General features: G+C 35.5%; 2 protein-coding genes across 3 annotated transcripts in view; one reads left to right on the top strand and one right to left on the bottom strand.

Moving 5' to 3' along the window:
• Nucleotides 1-6,007: 6,007 nt before the first annotated feature.
• Nucleotides 6,008-20,730, top strand: part of CEP120 (centrosomal protein 120) — a 73,102-nt gene continuing 58,379 nt past the window's right edge. Inside the window, exons 1-5 of one of the 2 annotated variants that reach the window (XM_079145459.1) lie at nucleotides 6,008-6,133; nucleotides 6,388-6,464; nucleotides 11,000-11,156; nucleotides 13,231-13,345; nucleotides 16,090-16,231. In XM_079145459.1, the coding sequence (XP_079001585.1) occupies nucleotides 6,416-6,464; nucleotides 11,000-11,156; nucleotides 13,231-13,345; nucleotides 16,090-16,231 (463 nt within the window). In that variant the 5' untranslated portion in view covers nucleotides 6,008-6,133; nucleotides 6,388-6,415. Of the gene's footprint in view, nucleotides 6,465-10,999; nucleotides 11,157-13,230; nucleotides 13,346-16,089; nucleotides 16,232-20,730 lie in introns of both variants that reach the window. The other variant, XM_079145458.1, reaches the window with a different exon arrangement.
• On the bottom strand, nucleotides 16,925-20,637 carry LOC306664529 (cytochrome c, somatic-like). Its single transcript, XM_079145461.1, has one exon. The coding sequence runs from the start codon at nucleotides 19,920-19,922 to the stop codon at nucleotides 19,605-19,607; it is 318 nt and encodes a 105-aa protein (XP_079001587.1). The 5' UTR covers nucleotides 19,923-20,637; the 3' UTR covers nucleotides 16,925-19,604.

Below are 20,730 nucleotides of genomic sequence, written 5' to 3'. Positions count from 1 at the left end.
CAGCCATGGTCCTCCATTTCTGCACGGGTCCTGCCCAGCCCATGTCACTTATTTTCAGCACCTGTCTGATCTGCAGGGTGTGTTTGACTTTGGGATAATCTACTGTGGTCTTTCATTAAAAAAGAGGGGCTGTTTAGGGTATATAACCTCTAGGGCATAAGTACAAGCCAAGGTGAGGGATACAAAGAATCTGACTACCTTGGCAGAAATCTAAAAGGGAGCAAATCTCTAACTAAAACCAAAACAAATGGTCCCTCCCCAGTAACAAAAAAACAGCTACCACATTCAGAGATTTCATCATGATGTAGGACCCTCACAGAAACAATGCCATTTAATCTTCACAAAAAACCATGAGTTAAGGACTATTAAACTATTTTACAGATTACAAAAAAAAAAAAAAAAAAAAAAAAAAAAAAAAAAAAATCAAGGATCGGAGAGAAGTTACTTGGCCAAGTCACAAAACTAAAAAGTCATGGAACTGGGAATCCAGGTTTATGTATGACTTTCTAATATGGGGGTATATATTGTCTCTCTTACAATAGATATCCATGGACCTTCCTCAAGAGTTAAAAGGCACTAAATTAATTGTCAAGTTTAATTATATTAGATCCTGGATCAAAAGGGCGAAGTCATTTTGGTACTAAGCAGTAAGTACTACTTACAACTTTCACTTTCATTCTTCCTTTTAAACGAAAGTTATTTTCTAAGCACTTCTTAAAGGTCAGGGTCTGGTACAATGATTTACAAACAGCAGTTATTCAATAAATATGCTAATTTTATTTGTCATGAGGGCTCACTTTAAATTTTACTAAATGTGTGTGAGTCTGTGTCTATACAGGGAAAGGACTGAAGACGCATAGTCCAAAGCATGGTCTCTCCTGTTGTCTTTTCTCTTTTCTTTTCTTCCTTTCTTTTCTTTTCTCATTCTTCCTTTTTCTTTTCCCTTTCATCCTTCCTTCCTGTCTTTTTTCTTTTTTTTTTTTCATACCAGGGATTGAAACCAGGGGCACTTAACCACTGAGCCACATCCCGAGTCTTTTTTTATTTTTTGAGACAGGGCCTCAATAAATTGCTGAGGCTGGCTTGAAAGTTGTGATCCTCCTGCCTCAGCCTCCCGAGCTGCTGGGATTGCAGGCATGTGCCATTACACCTGGCCAGAAGTTGTTGATAAGAGAAAAAATATATAGCAGCAATACAAAGTAAATTGTCTTTCCAAGATGTGAAATAGCTACAGATAGAGAAGGGTTTAAAATGAACCAAATGCTTTGCTTCGTTCTTATAGAAGTTTATAGAAATAGAAAATGTTCTAATATGATTAGCTATTATGTTGACTGAATGAATTTAGTACCTGTCAGTTTGAATTTGCATGGTTATAGGTTTATAGCGCAATGAATCTCACATTTCTAATAGATAAAAATTACATATGTTATTAGTTTTGCTTATGTATTTTGAAACAATAATTGGTACTTTATAAACTCATAATAAAATTTCCCCTCATGAATTTAAGCTAAAATGTGAAGATTTATGCTAGAACTGAATTTACTGCCTCCTAATACAGCATATGAAAAGAAATTAGATTATAGAAGAACAGATATAGATGGTGATAGAATTATAATTCCATTTCTAGATGAGAAATCTAAAATAATTAATTTTGTACAGTCTATACTGTTAAAAAAAAAAAAAAACTACCATGCAAACTAAGTTGATGACTTTTCAGTAGTCCTGAAGAGATAATCTTAGAAATAAAGTTTTTTGGGAGGGAAATCTAGATAGGGAAATCTGGATAAAGGGAGCCATGTCAAAATTTTACTATGTGAAAAAGCTTCTTTTCTTTTATCTCCGATCTCTGTTATCAATGGGTCAGTGTTATGAATCAAGGGACCAATGAAGATAAAATTAATACAATTCAAAGGTAATTATTCTACCTGGACATTCTCCAAAATACTTCTAAAATGCATTTTATAAGTATTTTATATTTAATAGCACATTTATATTTATTTATTAGAATAAAACATAAGTATAAATAATGACAAATATTCAAGTCATATCTGCATGGACCTGTTTAAAAACAGGTTTTACTCCTTTGGTCATTGCTATCACTTTCTCACTCATCTTTTTATTGAAAAAGTTTCTTAATTCAGGCTTTTTTGTTTATGTTTTTCAGTGGTGTTGGAGATTGAACCCATGGCCTCACATATTTCATGCAAGCACCATACCATCTTAGTTTTAATGATTCTTCAGATTTTTATGATTATTCTCTGCTGTGCAGCAGTGGTTTGTAATCTAGGTTTTAGATTGGATATCCTAAAGTAAAACAGCAAGATGTATTGATGAGCACTCTTGGTTCTTTTGTAGTTACGACTTAAGTCCTGAGATTATTCATATAAAGAGATAACTCAACAGCATTTAGTACATTTAAGCCCTGAATTAAGAAGTTACACATACTCTCTTACTTCATAGCTTCAAAGCCCAAAGAGATAAAGTGATTTGCCTAAGGTCTCCCAGCTTGTATATGGCAAACCACCAACCCTGATCTCCTGGGGTATTCTCTTTCCATTAGAAATATTTGGTCTCCTTGCTTGGGGCCTCCCTTTGTCTACAGTTCTAATGCAAAGCACTGTTTTGTACCACTCTTTGTACTTTGCTTGTTGTTGTTGATTTATTTTTTTTAGTCTTCTCTAAATGTTATCAATATGGACATATTGATTAGCTATCTCAACAGAGGTTATGTTAAATAACATTGCGTATTGTATCAACAAAATTTAGTCTGTGGTAAACTCTAAGGATATCATTTCTTCAATAAAGAACTACAAGGGGAAAAAAATACCTGTAGGTTAAAAGAGACAAGAGAGATGCCAAGCAAATGCATTGTGTTTCAAAGCTTGTTTTGAACAAACCAACCAAAAATAATTATTAAACGATTAAAGAAGTTTGAACAGTCTATTATATTAAGGAATTACTATTAATTTTAGGTGTTATAGTGGAATTTTAGTTAGATATTTATTATTTTAAGATATTTAAAAAATCTTTATCTTCTAGAGGTACATATCCAAGATATGAGTTACTGTGATGATGTTATGGATTTCCTTCAAAATAATGCAGGTGATGATGGTGACTCGTGTTGAGCTGATAATTATCGAAGCTGGGTTCTGGGTACTTGGAGGTTGATTATACTATTCTGCTATTTAAGTATATTTGATATCTTTCACAAAAGAATACATCATTCAGTGATGAACCCAAAGTAGATCATTACATTGATTTTATATTGAATAATGCCTTATTTGGGGAAAACTTCCAAGGGACCTTGAAAGGGCCTTCGAAATAATATAGCCAGTCTCTTTTTGGGGGTCACAGAGAGGAGAAAAAAGGAGGAGAAGAAAATAACAAGCCCCAGAAATATTTGCCTTAAAACAACAACATCCAGGTTTCCAGAACAAGGAGTTCACTGTCTCAGTACCTGCAGGTTTGATTACACCTGGCTGCCGCCAATTTGAGACAACAGCCAGGCCCCGAAGGACCCCTGGCCAGACTGACTGGGCCCGGTCGCCAGGATCCCTCAGCCCTATCGATCACTCCCTGCCTCTGGGGCCCTCACATCCACTGACTGCTCCCTGCCGCCAGGACCCCCAGACCAACTGACTGCGCCCTATCACCGGGACCCCAGACCGACTGATTGCAATCGGCCTCCAGGATCCCACAACCACACCAAACACACCTGACCTCCAGAACAAGAAAGTAGTAGTAGGGAACAGATGTAAGGGCACCATCTTTTGCTTCCTTAACTCAGCTACTTTGTAGATTTTCTCTGTCATCTATTGTGAAAACGATTATTAGACAATCAGAGAAGTAATTGGTATTAAGGATATTGTTAATTTTAGATGTAAGAATGAAGTTGTGGTTAAGTATTTAATGTTTTAAGATATTTTAAGTCTTTATCTTTTAAAGGTACATACTGAAGCAGAATAATTGTAAAATTTAATGTTAAAAATAAGCCACAATAGCTACAGCTAACATGATTTTTAGGTTTTTAAGCCAGATAACCTTAAAAAAGATTTCTAATCTTACATGCCAGGCAAGCAAGTACTCTACAACTGAGTCACATCTCCAGGCAGCCCATATATGATTTTTTTTTTATTAAGAGTTTTATAGTTATAAAACTATAACTATAGTTATATAGTTAACTGGACAAACTCATATATGAATGAAATTCAGTTTCAGTCAAAGATCCCCACTTTACCTCCCCTTTTCCCTCTTTTCTTCTTCCCCTCTCCCTTCTCTACTCCACTAGATTTCCTTTAGGTTTGTCTATTAATTTATATTTGATTGGTTCTATATGTTATCTCTTCCCTTTCCTTTATTTTACTCTAGCTTCCACATCTGTTGAGAAAAACTTTGATCTTTGAGTGTCTGAGTTGGGCTTATTTCACTTAGAGTGATATTCTCCATTTCCATCCATTTGCCAGCAAATACCATAATTTCATTCTTTTTCCATTGTATACACACACACACACACACACACACACACACACACACACCATACACAATTTCTTAATCCATTCATCTATTGACAGGCATCTGGGTTGATTCTATAATTTAGTTATTATGAATTGTGTTGCTATAAACATTGAGGTGCCTGTAACATTGTAGTATGCCAATTTTACATCTTGGGAGAAAATATCAAGGAGTGGGATAGCTGGGTCCTATGGGTTTTTGAGGAATCTCCATACTGCTTTCCCATCAACAATGTACAAGTGTACCTTTCCCTCTCACAACCTCTCCAGCATTTATTGTTATTAGTATTCTTGATCATTGCCATTCTGACTGAAGGGAGATGAAATCTTAAAGTAGTTTTGATTTGTATTTCCCTGACTGGTGGAGAAACATTTTTTCACATATTTATTGGCCATTTGTATTTCTTCTTCTGAGAAGTTTGTTTACTGTTTTTGCCCATTTGTCCATCGTGTTAGTTTTTTTTTTTTTTTTTGTATTAAGTTTTTTGAGTTCTTTGTGTATTCTAGCTATTAATCGCCTATCGGAGGATTAGCTGGCCAAGAATTTCTCCCATTCTGTAGGCTCTCTCTTCAAGGTCTTAATGGTTTCTTTGCTGAGCAGAAGCTTTTTAGTTTGATGGCATCCCACTTACTAATTCTTGGTTTCATTTTTTGTTCTTTGGAGGTCTTGTTAAGGGAGCGACTGCCAACACCTATATGACGGAGTGTTGACTCTTTTTCTTCTAGCGGTTGTGAAGTTTCTAGTCTAATTCCTTCGTCTTTGAGTCGTTTCAATTGTGCAAGGTGATAGGCAGGGATCTAGTTTCATTTTTCTACACATAGCTATCCAGTTTTCCCTGTACTATTTGTTAAGAAGGCTGGAGCATACAGTATATCCACGCCTTAATATTTTGTTTTGATTTTGCTAGTTGCCTTGTGGTCAAGGGGTGGAAGCTATGCCTTTAAATTTTCTTGCCCACGTGACAATGTTTTTGTTTTTAGGGGGATTTCTAAGGTACAGGAAATTCTCGGAGAGTTTACGTCAGCGCCAAAGGTTACAGTAGCTACCGTATTAACGCTACTTATTTTCTCAATGGGCAGAAGCTTGAGGAGGTCCGAGAGGGCTATTTAAAGATTTTAAGAGTTCAGACTTAAGTCATTTTTCTCTAATTTAGCTTTTTAAGTAGCGTTGACATCAGGTGCCTGAAAAACAGCTAGTGTTCGAATTTTAATTCCTACGGATATATTCCTCCCGTTATGGCTGCGGCATAAAGCGAGCATACGCTACCCTCACACTCCTTAAAGAGCACTACGTAACATCAGGAAGCTTTTACAGCAGTAGTGCGCCTGCGCAACCCGTCCTGCTCAAATTGCCCGCCTCTCCCTGTCCGGCTAGCAGGGGGCGCTGTGAGATAGTGAACGAGTCTTTCCCCTAGGGTTCTGCAACGGAACGTTAAAGGGCGGGAGGTGAAGCGGGACGAGGGGCGTTCTATCCCTCGACTGCCCTGATCTCTATCGCCCTTTGTCCTCCAGCTTCCCCAGGCACTGGGCCTGCGGGCCCGGTTGCTAGGCGGAAGAGGGGCGCGGTGGCGTCCGCTGCGGCTGCCCGGGCGTTTGAAAAGCGGCTAAGCAGGCGGCAAAAGGTCCCCGGGCGGCGGGCTCGCCTTTACCCGCAGATTGGGCCGGGCGGGGCTGCAGAGTGCAGTTTCCTTTGAGTCAGGGCAGGATTAGGTCCTGGGCTGGCGGCCTGGGGCAGGGGATCCCGGCGCACTGCAGGCGGCGGCTCGTCTGGGCCGCGGAGCTGGGTCCTGGCACCAGGGGCGCGGGCGGGCAGTGGGGGCCCTTCCCGGGGTCGCCGACTACCCGTAACTCACCAAGACCCTCTTGCCCCTAGCAGACCCCGCCTCCGGCCGCCAACCACGACCATGGTCTCCAAGTCCGACCAACTGCTCATCGTCGTGTCCATCCTAGAAGGTGAGCGGCCTCGCATCTTGCTTTTGCAACTGCTGCTTCTTGAATTTTAAAAGAGTAGTGTGGAACGAGGATTTGTTAACCTTAAGAGCCCTTTCATCTTTGCTTTTGTGGTCCCCAAAGACTTGTTCAAAGTTGTACGTAGCGATGTCTGGTAGGCAATTGATTTAAAAGTCACTCAAGGGAGTATGAGAGCTATTAGGAATAAGTGATATTTAGCGAGACTAGTCGTAGCCCCAGAGAATGTAGAAAAAACCGATTTCCATCAGAAGCAGCATGTCGATGGCTTTTATATATGAGGGGAAAGCGTGCCTGGAACGCACGTTCTGTTCAGCAGTCTCCAGGTAATGCCATTTGTAAGAACTTTGCCATTGACGTGAATATAGGCTTCCTACCTTTTCAGAGTTATTGCAGAGACTGTCTTTGATGGAGGACTTGAGGGATTATCGTTGTTAAGACGGCATATTATATATTTAAGTTTTGTTTGAATGAATGACAGTTGTTTATTGGAGACTCACTGAATGCTAGATACTGTGCTGGCAATGCATAAATAAGACTGTCCTGGGCTTAAAAGCTCAGAGTGTATGGTGGAAATTGTGTAACATAATTCATTGGGATGTGGAAATGGGAATGTCCACCTCTGGGAAGCTGCGGAAGGTTTACCTGAGGAGGTGGCATATTATGGTTTCAGTCTAATCTGTAAGAGATGTTTAGGATTTTGTCAGCTGAGAAATGTAAGGATGGGCATTCTGAGTCAAGAAAAGAGTAAAAAGCACTTAAATTATGGAAAAGCAAGGTATGTTTTCCCTTCCTTAAATTCATTTAATAAATGTTGCTTAAATTCACTGTGGTTGGAAAGCAGATTGCAATTGGAGGGCCTTGGAGTTTATAGATAAATTGGGACAGGTTATGAATATCATGATAAGAAAAGTCTTTTGGGCGGTGGGAGTCTGGGGATTGAACAGGCAGGCTTTTCCACTGAGCTACATTCCCACCCTTTTTATTTTGAGGCAAATTCTCACCAAGTTGCTTAGGGTTTTGTTAATTTGCTGAGGCTGGCCTTGAACTTGCAATCATCCTTTAAACTCCTTGAGAGCTGAACTAGAGGTGTGCCTGGATATTTTTTTTTCCTTCATAAGAGGATATTTTGTAGCAGTCTGATACTCTTTTAGGGGTGAGAGGCAAGGAAATGGTGCAAACTTAATTTTTGAGTTTGGAACAGGAGACTGACCAAAATCTCTAAAGAGTTGGCACAATATTAACTGTTAGATTACTGTTTAAAAACATGGGACTGAAATCACCTTGCCATTTATTTAACTAAAGCTTTTAGACTTAGAACTGTGTCCTATGCTATTAGGAAACAAAAGTAATGTAATTTCCCTTGAGGAGGTAAGGATCTATCTACTAGGGGAGATCAAATTAATGCACAGAATACCATATGTTGAACCTAATGTTATATTAAGAACATGTGATATGGGGAAAAGGAGAACTAGGGGATGATTATTAAAGGATACACAGGTTTTCTTGAGGGATAGAAATATTCTAAAATTGTGGTAGTGTTTGCACATATCTGAATATCCTAATATCCATTGAATTGTACATTTAAATGTGTAAACTATAGGGTGAGTGAATTATCTGAGTAAAACTGCTGTTAAAAAAAATGCATTATGGACTGTAAATATAGGTTTCGAGGTAGAAGTAGTGGATGAAGTGCCTTGAGTAATAAGTAAGCTTTAGGTGGGTGAAGGTGGAAGATAGTCATTCCAGGAGACTGGACAACCAAGCCAACATGAGAATGAAAACATAGGAGGATCGATTAAGAAGGCAGCAAAACCAGGGATAAGTAAGGTGAATATTTGTGCATATCATGGTAAGAAATAGACTTGTATAGCCAGAAGGATCTTGAAAACCAAGAAATTTACAATTAAAATTCTAAGAAATAGATTGCCAGCATATAGTTATAAATAGGAGATTGCTTTAAGTTCAGTTTAGTAGCACTGTGCAGAGAAGATAACTCGGATAACTCGGAGTCAGGGGTGTGAGGTTGTTGCCACAAACACACCTAAAACAGTTATGTGATTCTCCTTACAACAACAAAATGGTTGTTATTTTGTGTTTATATTTTCATTCATCCTAGCCACAATATAGCCTCAAATCTTATAATCGTCCTTGATTCCTTTCCCATCCCTCACTTCCAAATGATCACCGATTGTTAATTGATTTTTATTTTCCAAATATTAATAGATGCTGTTATAAACTTTTGAATGAATGATTTCCACTATGGGTACCTAGATTAAGGACTTGTTTCCTTCTTTTCCAGAAACATCTATAGTGTCTTGGTTCTTGACAATTATCTTTCCAATATGCAAATCTGTCTTAAAATCCTTCAATGTACTAAAGGATAATATCTATACTTCTTAGTATAGCAAACATGGTGCTGTGTGGTAGAACATTTGCCTACCTTTTCAATTTTATATGTTCTCTGCCCTTAGTTATATTGAACTGCTTGTAGTTTCTTGGCTACAGTTTTAGAAATGCCCTTTATTCAAAACAAAATAATTGAATTTCTACCATGAGAAACATTTAAGCTGAGTTCTAGATCCATGGATCAAAGGTAAGGTTTCTGTTCTCAGTGTATCTGTTTTCCTTGGGATGAGGCAGGTGCCTTCTTGTTCCACTGCATATCCTTTGTTCTCAAGCTTATTGGAGGTTATGAGTATGATAATCTGAAAATATAAGTTCTTTATATGGGGAACATAATGATCTTTTAGAGTAGCAGAAAATGAGGTCCAGAGAGAGGCCTTTGAGTGCTAATCATAAGAACCAGGCCACATGTATTAAGATTCCTAATAAGTTAGTCTCAAAAGAGCCTCCTGCTGAAACGCACAGGTTTACAGTCCAGGCCCTTCTAACCAACTTAATTCCTAACCAGGCAGCTCAAGTCAGGATGAGTAGCAGTAAGGATTTATTTACAGTGGTTAAACTTCCCCTAACCTTGATCCTCTTCACCAGAACTATAAACAGGAGGACTAGTTGACTCAGTATAAGATTCTTAAGGATTCTTCATTGGATTCTTCAGCTGCTTCTTTTCAGTGTTTCAAGTTTGTTTAAACCCTCAGTTAAGTGCCTGATTTCCCAGTTGGGGGAAGGAAAGATAGTAGAATGAGACAGACGGAATTACCCTATGTATATGTATGGTTGCATGAATGGTGTGAATGGTGTACATTGTGTACAGCCATGGAAATGAAAAGTACCCCATTTGTGTACAATGAATCAAAATGCAGTCTGTAAAAACAACAGCAAAAATTTAAATTAAAAAAAAAAAGACCCTCATTTCCTTGAGCAGGTACTCTGTTTTACTCTTTTTGCAGCCTATTATCTAATATCTGGCTCTGAATATGCCTTCAATGAACATTGAAGAAATGGTGTAAGGCTATGCAAATGAAATTGATAAAGTAGATAAAATATTTAAATATTTCCTGATAATAATATAGTCTTTGAGAATAGAATGAATACATGTGCTTATTTTGCTTTAGCTAATGTGGTGATTATTCTTGAATGAATTGACAGGAAAATTAAGATACAGGTAAATTTGTTTTTGCTAATTTATTTCCCAACTCTTCAGATGACTTTATATAGTAATGTTTATAGTAATGTTATAATCATATTTTTAACTCTTAAATTTCAGATGTTATTGAGATCATTACTAATCAAAATGTGAACCAAGGATAGCAACATCAAGATCACCTGAGATCTTGTTAGAATCGCAGGGTTTCAGGCCCCAACTAGACCAACTCAACCAGTGTCTGTAAGAGTGGTCCACTTTATGCTTTGAATATAACCCTTGCTGTTCTGCCACTGCAACTTATTTTTAAAAGGAACATGTTTCTTTCCCTTCCTTTCTGCCTGTTCCTCCCTAATCTCTCCCCCTCCTTAATCTCAGGTGAAACAGGATTACCTTTCTTCCCATTCTAGGCAGAGTTATCTGTCTTTGAGTATAGACATACCATAGGAATGAAGTAATCCAGACTTTGGGGATGGTACCAGAAGATCTCAGAAATAACTCTCCCAAATCAACAAGTGAATTAACTCCAGACAGAGAACATGTGCAATGTAGCCTTTTAGTTACCTCTTTAAAAGCCCCGTTCCTGCTGTTGAGCAGAATCACAACCTTTGGAACAGGAGTCCCTTGTGTTCTTGCTAGCAAACCAATAAACCTTTTTCCTTTTTCTCAAAACTGTCCTTGTTATTGGATTTTTATCAGGGATGAGGATTGAGCTATCTGCTACAAGTCTGCATTTTAACATGATCCCCACGTGATTTATATGCACATTCATATTTAAGAAACACTAATTTATAGCTTTCAATTTGATTCATGTTTCTTATGAATTATGAAAGAGTATATGTCTTATTGAGATAGTTTATGCAATGTGTAAGTCAACCACCCTTAACATATATCAATTTTAAAAACACATACTAAGTGGTCTTATTTGATTTTTGTACACTTCCAATTAACCTGTCTAGTCTTGTCTCTTCAGGTCGCCATTTCCCTAAACGTCCAAAGCATATGCTTGTAGTAGAAGCAAAGTTTGATGGAGAACAGTTGGCTACTGATCCTGTGGACCATACTGACCAGCCAGAATTTGCCACTGAGTTAGCATGGGAAATTGATAGGAAAGTTCTTCATCAACACAGGTGAATGTTATTTTCAATTTGTTAGTATCTTTGTAGGTCTCTTTCAGATTGTTATGAAATTTGTATTTCATTAGGTTATAGTAATAATCATATTTATTGTTTTGTAACGTTCCAGAAAAGGTTTATCATACTTTACAATAACTCATTTACACATTAGAAGAACTCTGTGAAGTTGACATTATTATTTCTCCAGATGAGGAACCTGAGGCCTGAAAGGTTAAATAATTTGCCCTGAGTCTGTCAATTGGGTTATGGTAGAGCCCAGCCAGGCAATCTTCAGAGCCTTGGCATTTAACTACTACTTTAAACTTAGCTGTTTTTTTTTTTTTTTTTTTCCTTCTAATGTATGAAGAATTACATATTTTGGAAGTACCTTAATAATACCTTTCAAATATTAGTTGAAATTCATCATAACTTGTTAGTTCATTATGTCTTTACCTGGCTTGCCAAGAATATATATTGTGATCCAATGAAAAGTTATGAAAGAAATGATATAAGGGGTTCTTTCTAATTAATTTTATATTTGATTGTAGATACTTTGTTAGTATACAAAATGGACTTAAGGTTATAGCATCTTATTTTTTAATGAACTCTGACCAGAAACAGTTAAGAACAGCAATACTTTATTAAAGAATTGAAAATATATTTCCTTCTGGGAAGTACAATCACTTCAATACTTGCTCTTTCTCAGTACTAAATCGTATCAAAATAGAAAAGAAAGAAAAAGGAAAGCAAGGAGAAATTTATTATTTATTTACTTCTGTTACTATATCAGTCCATGAATTTATTTAAAGGGATATTAAATTCTTAGAAAATATCAAAATGTTGTATGTCCTTTCATGGCATCTAGGATATCTGCTTAGAGTTCTATGAGATGCCAGGGCCCACATTTGTAGTTGTGTTAGTGCCAGTTGTTACCACTTTAATTGTTATAGGCTGACAAAGTACCAGAGATGTTTGTTTATTTATTTATTGGTACTGGAATTGAACCCAGGGGCCCTTAAGCACTGAGCCTCATCCCAGCCCTTTATATTTTTTATTTTGAGACAGAGTCTCACTAAGTTGCTATGGGCCTCATTAAATTGCTGAGTCTGACCGAACTTTCAGTCTTCCTGCCTCAGCCTCTTGAGTCCCTGGGATTATGGGTATGTACCACCAACTCCTGCTGACCAGAGATAAATTGAATTTATAAGTGCAGTCATAAAGAGTATTTCTACCAGACAAAAGTGATGACAAAATCTATTCACTTCAATGCATGAGCAAGTATAGGGGTTCCAGACTAAAACAAAACTCATGCTATAGAAATCAATATAATGTGTACAGACTATTGTCATATGTTAACTTTTTAATTGATTTAAAATTTAGTAGATTGATTTTATAGTATTTACTATTTTTTTTTTAGCTGTAAAAAAGCTGTAAGCGCGTATGTGTGTTATTTTGTATTTGACAGTGGGGTATAAGAAAGATAATTTAAAATCAATCAGTTCTGAAGAGTCATGATAATTTTTGACTTTGAGAAGGTTTTATACATTACAGAAGCTTAGGAAACATTGACCTAGAATGATAGCCTCTTGGAAAAGAGACTAAAATTTTGATGTTTTGTATATTAGTTGATATTTATAAGTAGATATACTTAATAGTTCTTTACAGTTGAAAAATTTTTAAAAATAAAGAATAGAGCAAGGCATGGTGGTGCAGACCTGTAATCCCAGTGAATCAGGAGACTGAAGCAGGAGGATCACAAATTCAAGGCTAGCTTTTGAGATCCCATCTAAAAATAAAAGGACTGAGGATGTAACTCAGTGGTAGACACTCTGGGTTCAATCCACAGTACCACCATCACACACATAAAAAGTGTATGTTTATATGTATGTGTATATATATATATATTTACACACACACACACAGATAAATAAATAAATTAGATGTACCTGACCCAACAAACTTGTAATTATCTGGATAATAATAGGTAATATTTAAAAAAAAAATAGGTAATCTTTTCAAGGCTAATAGAAAGTCAGTTCAATATTAAGAAGAAAAATAAATTATTATTGCATAAATTGTTATGTTACAGGCTACAGCGTACGCCTATCAAACTCCAGTGTTTTGCCCTGGATCCTTTATCTTCAGCCAAGGAAACTATAGGTTATATTGTTCTGGACTTAAGAACTGCTCAAGAAACAAAGCAGGTATTGCCCTTTTGATGTTTGTTAGACAATTGATTACTTTGAATAGATACAAATTAATTAAAAAGAACATGGTATACTGGGCAATATAACCATATGACCTTGAACTAGTGTAACAGTTCTTATATTTTAGCTTATAAGTTTGATTTAGAAAATCCCAACCTTTTAATCATCCCTTTGAACTCTCTTTCTCAAAGTAACTTGTCTGTAAGCTCAAATCTATATGCAAATAGCTCTTACCTCATGCTTAACATTTTTACCTCTTGAGCATTCTTTTCAAAGGTGGTCTTGTTCCAGGGTTCCTTGCTTGGGTGACTCATCACCACTGTCCTTCGGGATATATTAGAAATACAGAGATCTTCCTTCACACTTCTTTTTTCCCTCCTTCATAGGCACTCGTTCCAGTTTTTTTTTTTCCCTCTTGATCTACTCTTTTGCATTTTTACTACTGCCACTCCAACATAAACCACCATAATTTCTCATTTTGACTTTCCCAATAACTTCCTAAGTAGTTTCCCTGCTTCCTGTTCCTTGCAAATTCTTACCAGGGGCAGGGGTATTGGTTACATAACATTAAGTGTGTTTCAATTAAGTTATTTTCAATTTAAATTATCATTTTTATTGGTCTTTTTCAGTCTGCTATCAATAATCCTTATGTCCCTCATTATCTAAGAGTAACAGAATTATTGTTGTTATTTTTTAAAGTGCAAGAACATTTTCATAGTACTTTGAATGGTCACATCAGAACAACCCTATTACATTGGTATTATTTCCCCCATATTATAAATGAGGAAACTGAGTACGGGTTAAGTAACTTGTCATAAGTGAGAGTAAGTGAACTTTATTGAAATAAACAACCAATACCTCCTCTCCCTGAGGTACTGTTTTTTAAAAAGTTAGTGCTTTTATTATTGAACATGTTTCTTATGTCTTTTTACATGTTCTCCAATCTTTTTGTATGAGATTGATTTTAGAAATTTTCATTTTTTTTGATGTTTTTGTTAGTCACAATTTAAGAAAAATAAACATTTAAAAATTTTTTCTCTTTACTTTAAACTCCTCCCTTCTTTTTTTCCCTCCATTCTTGATTAAGATAGCATTCTGTGAAGACATTATTTATGTTATTAACATTTTTGCTGCTGATAGCCGTGATATTTGCAAATGAACCAGTGGGCCCAGCCCAAATTTGGAATCATTCATAAAATGCTTTAAAAGAGCTTGAAGTGAAGATAAACCCTCTTAGGACGAGACAGCTAAGGAAAGAGATCGTGCCTTTAAGTGCTCTTGTTTTTCCTCATCCCTTTATGTAGTTTTCTTTAGGACAGTTTGTCCACATATTTGTGATCAAAGTTAAGGGGAAATGGATGAAAATTGAAATGTTTTATGGAAACCAAATTCTTGCTTATCCTTTTCTGTTTGTCAGCAGAAATATTTGAATTTGGCTAGCAGAATATTTGAAGTTCAAAATAAATTGATTCTCTGAAAATAAAAATAAACATAGAAAAATTAAGATTTGTTGTTCTGAGTTGTATATTAGAAAAATATAAATTTTTCAAGTGATTAAAAAATCTATTTTTTAGGGCTGGATTTGTGACACAGTGGTGAAGCACTTGCCTAGCATGTGTGAGGCATTGGGTTTGATTCTCAGCACTGCGTAAAAATAAATATAGTCCATCGACAACTTAAAAAATTTTTTTAAAAACCTATTGTTTAGGTTTATGTTTAAAATTAGAAAATATCTGTAATATGAAATATGGCAATAGATTATATTATGCATTTTTATCTTTAAGAAACTAGGTTGTATGTTTAAAACAATTTATGGCCTAGTTAATCCTATTTTTTTAATCAAACATAACTTGGATATAAAATAGCCATTTTTGGTTTTGATTGGAGTAAGCACCAGTTATTACGCCTTTTTTTAAAAAAAAATATTTTTTAGTTGTTGATAGACCTTTATTTTATTTATATGTGTTACCCAGTGACTCACACATGCTAGTCTAGTGCTCTTCCATTGAGCCACAACCCCAGCCCCGTTATTATGCCTTTTTATAACAATGTTCAGAGTGAGAATGTTATTTTCTAGTGCTGAAATTTTGTCCCTGCTGACTAGTGGTTCCTGCAATAATTGAAAAGCATTGTCAAAGCAGCAATGTGTCAGGGAGAAAAGATATAATAAAAAGTGTGAAACAGGAAGAGTTAGGTAACAGAAAATTGAGTCTTTTGTTATGTAAAGGACTAAGTGAGATTGGAAATACAAGGCTAAAGATATAAAGAAATAATGTTATGTTTTCTTCCTTTAATACTTTATCGGGTTGAAGCATAGGAATTCAAGCAAGGAAGGCAATCTAAACTTTTAAGTATTTTTTTTCAAAGGGAAGTTCAGTTGATGACTTCCTAAGTAGGAATGATTTCTTTCTGAAGAAAATGTGAAAAAAACTTTTTTTTCCAAAGAGAAGAATGCTAAAAAAAAACCCCAAAAAACAAAAAATAGGAAATTTACCTTTCCATTTATTATTATTATTAATAGTATTTTTTAAAAATTTATTTATATTTGAGACAGGGTATTGCTGTGTTGCCCAGACTGGCCTTGAATGCACCATCCTCCTGTCTCATCATCCCAAATAGCTGAGATTACAGGCTTATGCTACTGTGCCCAGCTCTTATTTAAAACCTTAAGGAAAATTTCTAATACACATTTTTCCCTGTTAGCTATTAAAGATGTTTTCTGCTTTGTTATTATTCACTAGGCACCGAAATGGTACCAGTTACTGAGTAATAAATACACCAAGTTCAAGTCTGAGATACAGATAAGCATTGCTTTGGAAACCGATACAAAGGCACCAGTGGATAGTTTTAAAGCAAAGGGAGCCCCACCTCGATATGGAAAAGGTTTGTGCATCATCTCAAAAGGCATTCTGTGAGAAGTTAAACTATGGACTAGAACTTTTGATGGTGGGGTGGAGGGGAAAGAGGCAAGGAGGGCTGTCATAGGGTGGTATATGTAGGTGTGTAAGCTGGTTTTACTCTAGTGCATCAAATATTGTGACATTGTCACACATGTGGCATTTGTTGCCCTTAGCTCTTTTATTTATTTTATTTTATTTTATTTTTATGGTCTGCATTTTGATTATTGTACACAAATGGGGTACAACTTTTCATTTCTCTGGTTGTACACAATGTAGTCACACCATTCTTGTAATCATACATGTACATAGGGTAATAATGTTTATCTCATTCCACTCTTTCCTTCCCCTGCCCTCTCCTCTCCCCTCATTTTCCTCTACACAATCCAAAGTTCCTCCATTCTTGCCCTTAGCTCTTGTTTATAAATCTTAGAAACACAAAACCTTTTCTTTTCCTTATTTGATATATAGTAGAAAAAGGAAGGATTTTGTATTGTTAAAAATATGCAATTTAGGAAAATTTTCTTCCTAGGATGAATACAGGAAAGCCTCCAAATGCCTATGTATTCTGTTTACTAATTCAACTGTAGTTTAACAAAACCTTCATATATTTTTCTTTTTAATTTATATATGTGCATATTTATATGTATATGTGTGTGCATATTTATATATATATATATTTTTTTTTTTTTTTAAGAGAAGTTTTAGTTTCATGGCAAAATTAGAGAATAGAGAGTGTTCCATGTATCCCCTGCCCTTTACAGGTCAACTTCTCACTGTCAACTCAGTACCAGAGTGTTGTTTTTACAATTGATGAGCCTACATTGTTTATCACCAAAACTGCATAGTTTACATTCGAATTCACTCTTGGTATTGTATAGTCTATAGGTTTTGATAAATGTGTTAAAGGTCATGTATCTACCATAATATCATACAGAACAGTTTTACTGCCCTGTGCCCTGTGCTCTCTTTTCAACTCTTCCTCCCACAAAGCCCCTGGTAGTGGTTTGGTGGTATCCCCCAAAATTCATGTGTTGGAATCTTTGGGAGGTGATTATATCATGAGGGTCTTGCCATTATGAATGGTATAATTCTGTTCATGGATAAATGGGTTGTCAAGGGAGTAGGTTAGTTATCATGAAGAATAGATCTGTTATTAAAGTCAGTTTGACTGTTATGAGCTCCCTTACCACCCTGCATCACCTTGGAACTCTAGAGTTCTAATCAATACGGTCTTTATTTAGTAAGACCCATCATGCTTTGATTTCCTAGCCATTAGAACAATAAAAAATAAATTTCTTTATATATTATTTCTCAAGTGTTCAGTTAAAGCAAGGGAAAATGGACTAAGTTAGCCACTGATCTTTTTTTTACTTTTTTTTTACTATCTCCAAAAAACTTGCCTCTTTCAGGATATGTAGTTGGAATCACACAGTTTGTAGTTTTTTCAGAGTTCCTCCTTTCATTTAGTAATTTAATAACCTAAGCTCATTTAAGGTTCCTCCATGTCTTTGCATGGCTTGATAACTCATTCCTTTTTAGGGCTGAATATCATTTCATTGTCTATATCAACCACAGTTTGTATATCCTTTCCACTACTTAAGGAAATTCTGGTTGTTTCTAACTTTCGGCAGTTTTGAATAAAGATGCTATGAATATTTGTATACATTTTTTTGTGTGTGAGTATATTTTCACTGGAATACTTACCAAGGAGTGTGATTGCTGGATTATGTGGTAAGACTGTTTAGTTTAAGAAATCTCTAAACTGTCTTCCAAAGTAGCTGTATCATTTTGCATTTCCACCAGCAATGAATGAGAGTTGCTGTTGCTCCATCTAACCAGCAGTCACCACATGTATGCTAAATGAGGAATATTTGTCTATAGTTTCTCTTTTTTTGTAGTATAAGTTAGCAATAGTTCTCAGTTTCTGTCTTCTGAAAGAAATTGTAGAGAATTGGTATCATTTCTTCCTTAAATTTTTGGTAGAATTCACCAGTACAACCCATCTGGACCTGTTTAATATTTTAGAAAGCTATTAATTATTGGTTCAGTTTGTTTCTTCTTTTGTGACTTTTGGCATGTTGTTTCTTTCAGGGAATTGGTCCCTTCCTTCTGGATTATCACATCTGTGGACATGGACTTATTCATAGCATTCTGTATTTCCCTTTTAGCATTCATAGGATTTGTACTGATGTCCCTGCTTTAATTTCTGATACTAGTAATTTGTGTCCTTTCACTTTTTTTCTGTTTTATTTAGCCTGGCTGGAGTCTATTAATTTTAATCTTTTCAGACAACCAACTTTTGTTGTGGTGATTTTTCTGTTGATTTCCTGTCTTTCATTGATCTGTTGTGATTTTATTATTTTCTACTATATTCTTTGGTCTTAATTTGCCATTCTTTTTCTAGCTTTTTAAGGTAGAAGCTTAGATGATTGATTTAGATCTTTTCTACTATATGCATTAAATACCATGAATTTACCTCTAAGTATTACTTCTATTGCATCCTACAACTCTTGATAAGTTGTGTTTTCATTTTCTTTTTTTTTTTTATTTTTCACTATCTGTGATAGTTTTTAATTGTCATAAATCTTATGGTAACATACTTGACAAATTCATACTGATAGTATATCTCCTTTACCTTAATTCTTCCAACTAATAAGTTGGCAAAAAGCACCACTACAAACACATAGATTTTCCATAGTATTGTGTGTTTCAAAGACAATCCTGAATTCTGACTTAAAAGCATCTGAATTTATAGGTCAACTATAAAATGTCAGAATTGTGAGGTGTTAAATATTCTTTATTTAATATTATAAAATGTTAATATTAATATTAAGTCACAATAAAATGCCTTTCCATAAGGAAAAGACAGCATTTGAGATACAGGGAATTATAATTAAATTGGCATGGTCAACAAAAATACAGACACTGCTTCCTTAACTTCAACCATTGCCTTTAATAGGCTAACAAACACAAATTGAAACACATGTGAATCGTGCTTGGTTCTGAGAGTGAAGGGATTTCCCCCATATTTAAACACATTCACATAATTAGTTATATAAACCTAAATAAAAACCAGTTTTGAGATGTCATTCACCATTTTTGTGAAATACTGAATATTACTAATTAAGTCCAACCATAACTTTTAAAAGGGGAAAGCGATAGAATTCACTGAAGTGGGAGTATAACCAAAATATTAATTTAACTACCAGTCAATTTTACTTATATCAGGACTGTCCAACAAAAATAATTTTGTCAGTCATTCATGATCTGAATTCTGATGTATCACATCACTTAAATTATGGTGCACATAAAAAAGCCATGAGACATTTGTTTGGTAATAAATAAGGCAGAGGCTGTTACTCATTAGTAGCTTTTTTGAGGTAAGCTATTAAGTCTGCCCTTTCTCCCTTCTTCTTAATGCCAGCGAAGATCATTTTTGTTCCAGGGATGTACTTTTTGGGATTCTCCAAATACTCCCTCAGTGTATCCTCTCCCCAGGTGATGCCTTTGTTCTTGTTGGCATCTGTGTAAGAGAATTCAGCAGCCTGACCTGTCTTCTGCTCAAACAGTCCATGGCGATTTGGCCCAGTCTTGTGTTTGCCTCCCTTTTCCACAGTGTGGCACTGGGCACACTTCTGAACAAAGATCTTCTTGCCTTTCTCAACATCACCCATTTTTAATTCATTTTTTTGTCGCTAGTGCAAAGAAGTTTCCCGCTCAGAAGCCAGACGTCCCACTCTTGTGTTTTCATTTTCATTTCAAGATATTTTTAAATTTCTCTTGATTTCTTTTTTGACGTGTGTGTTATTTAGAATTGTGTTGTTTAATCCAATTATTTGGGGATTTTTTCAACTATCTTTTTTTGTTAATGATTTCTGATTTAATTCCATGTAGTCTTAAGAGCAGACATTGTATGACATAATATGTATTATGGCCCAGAATATTGTCTGTCTTGGTATTTCTTGTGAGCTTTAGAAGAATGTGTATTCTGCTATTGATGGATGAAGTCATCTGTAGATACTCATTATGTCCAGTAGATTTTTGGTATTGTTGAGTTCAGCTATGTTCTTACTGATTTTGCTTTTTTTGAATCTGTCCATTTATGAGAGTGCAGTGTTTAACACTCCAGCTATGTTAGTGAGTTCAGCTGCTTCTCTTTGCATTTTTATCAGTTTTTGTCACATATATTTTGATGCTCTATTATTAGGTGCATACATTTCAGGATTGTTATGTTTTGGAGAAGGCATCCTTTATCATCATGTAGTGTTCCTATTTGTCCCTGAAAACTTTCCTTGGTTTGAAGTCTGCTTTATGTGAAATTTATATAACTACTCCCACTTTATTTTTATTAGCATGGTATATCTTTCTCTGTTTTTTTTTATTAGCATGGTATATCTTTCTCTGTTACTTTACTACTAATCTGTCTTTATATTTAAAGTGAATTTCTTATAGACAACATATAATTGGGTATTATTTTGTAAT

The sequence above is a fragment of the Sciurus vulgaris genome (genome assembly GCF_902686455.1).
Source record: "Sciurus vulgaris genome assembly, chromosome: 6".
Lineage (NCBI taxonomy): Eukaryota > Metazoa > Chordata > Mammalia > Rodentia > Sciuridae > Sciurus > Sciurus vulgaris.
The sequence above is the reverse complement of the archived record's forward strand: the minus strand, read 5'-3'. Positions and strand labels throughout refer to the sequence as shown.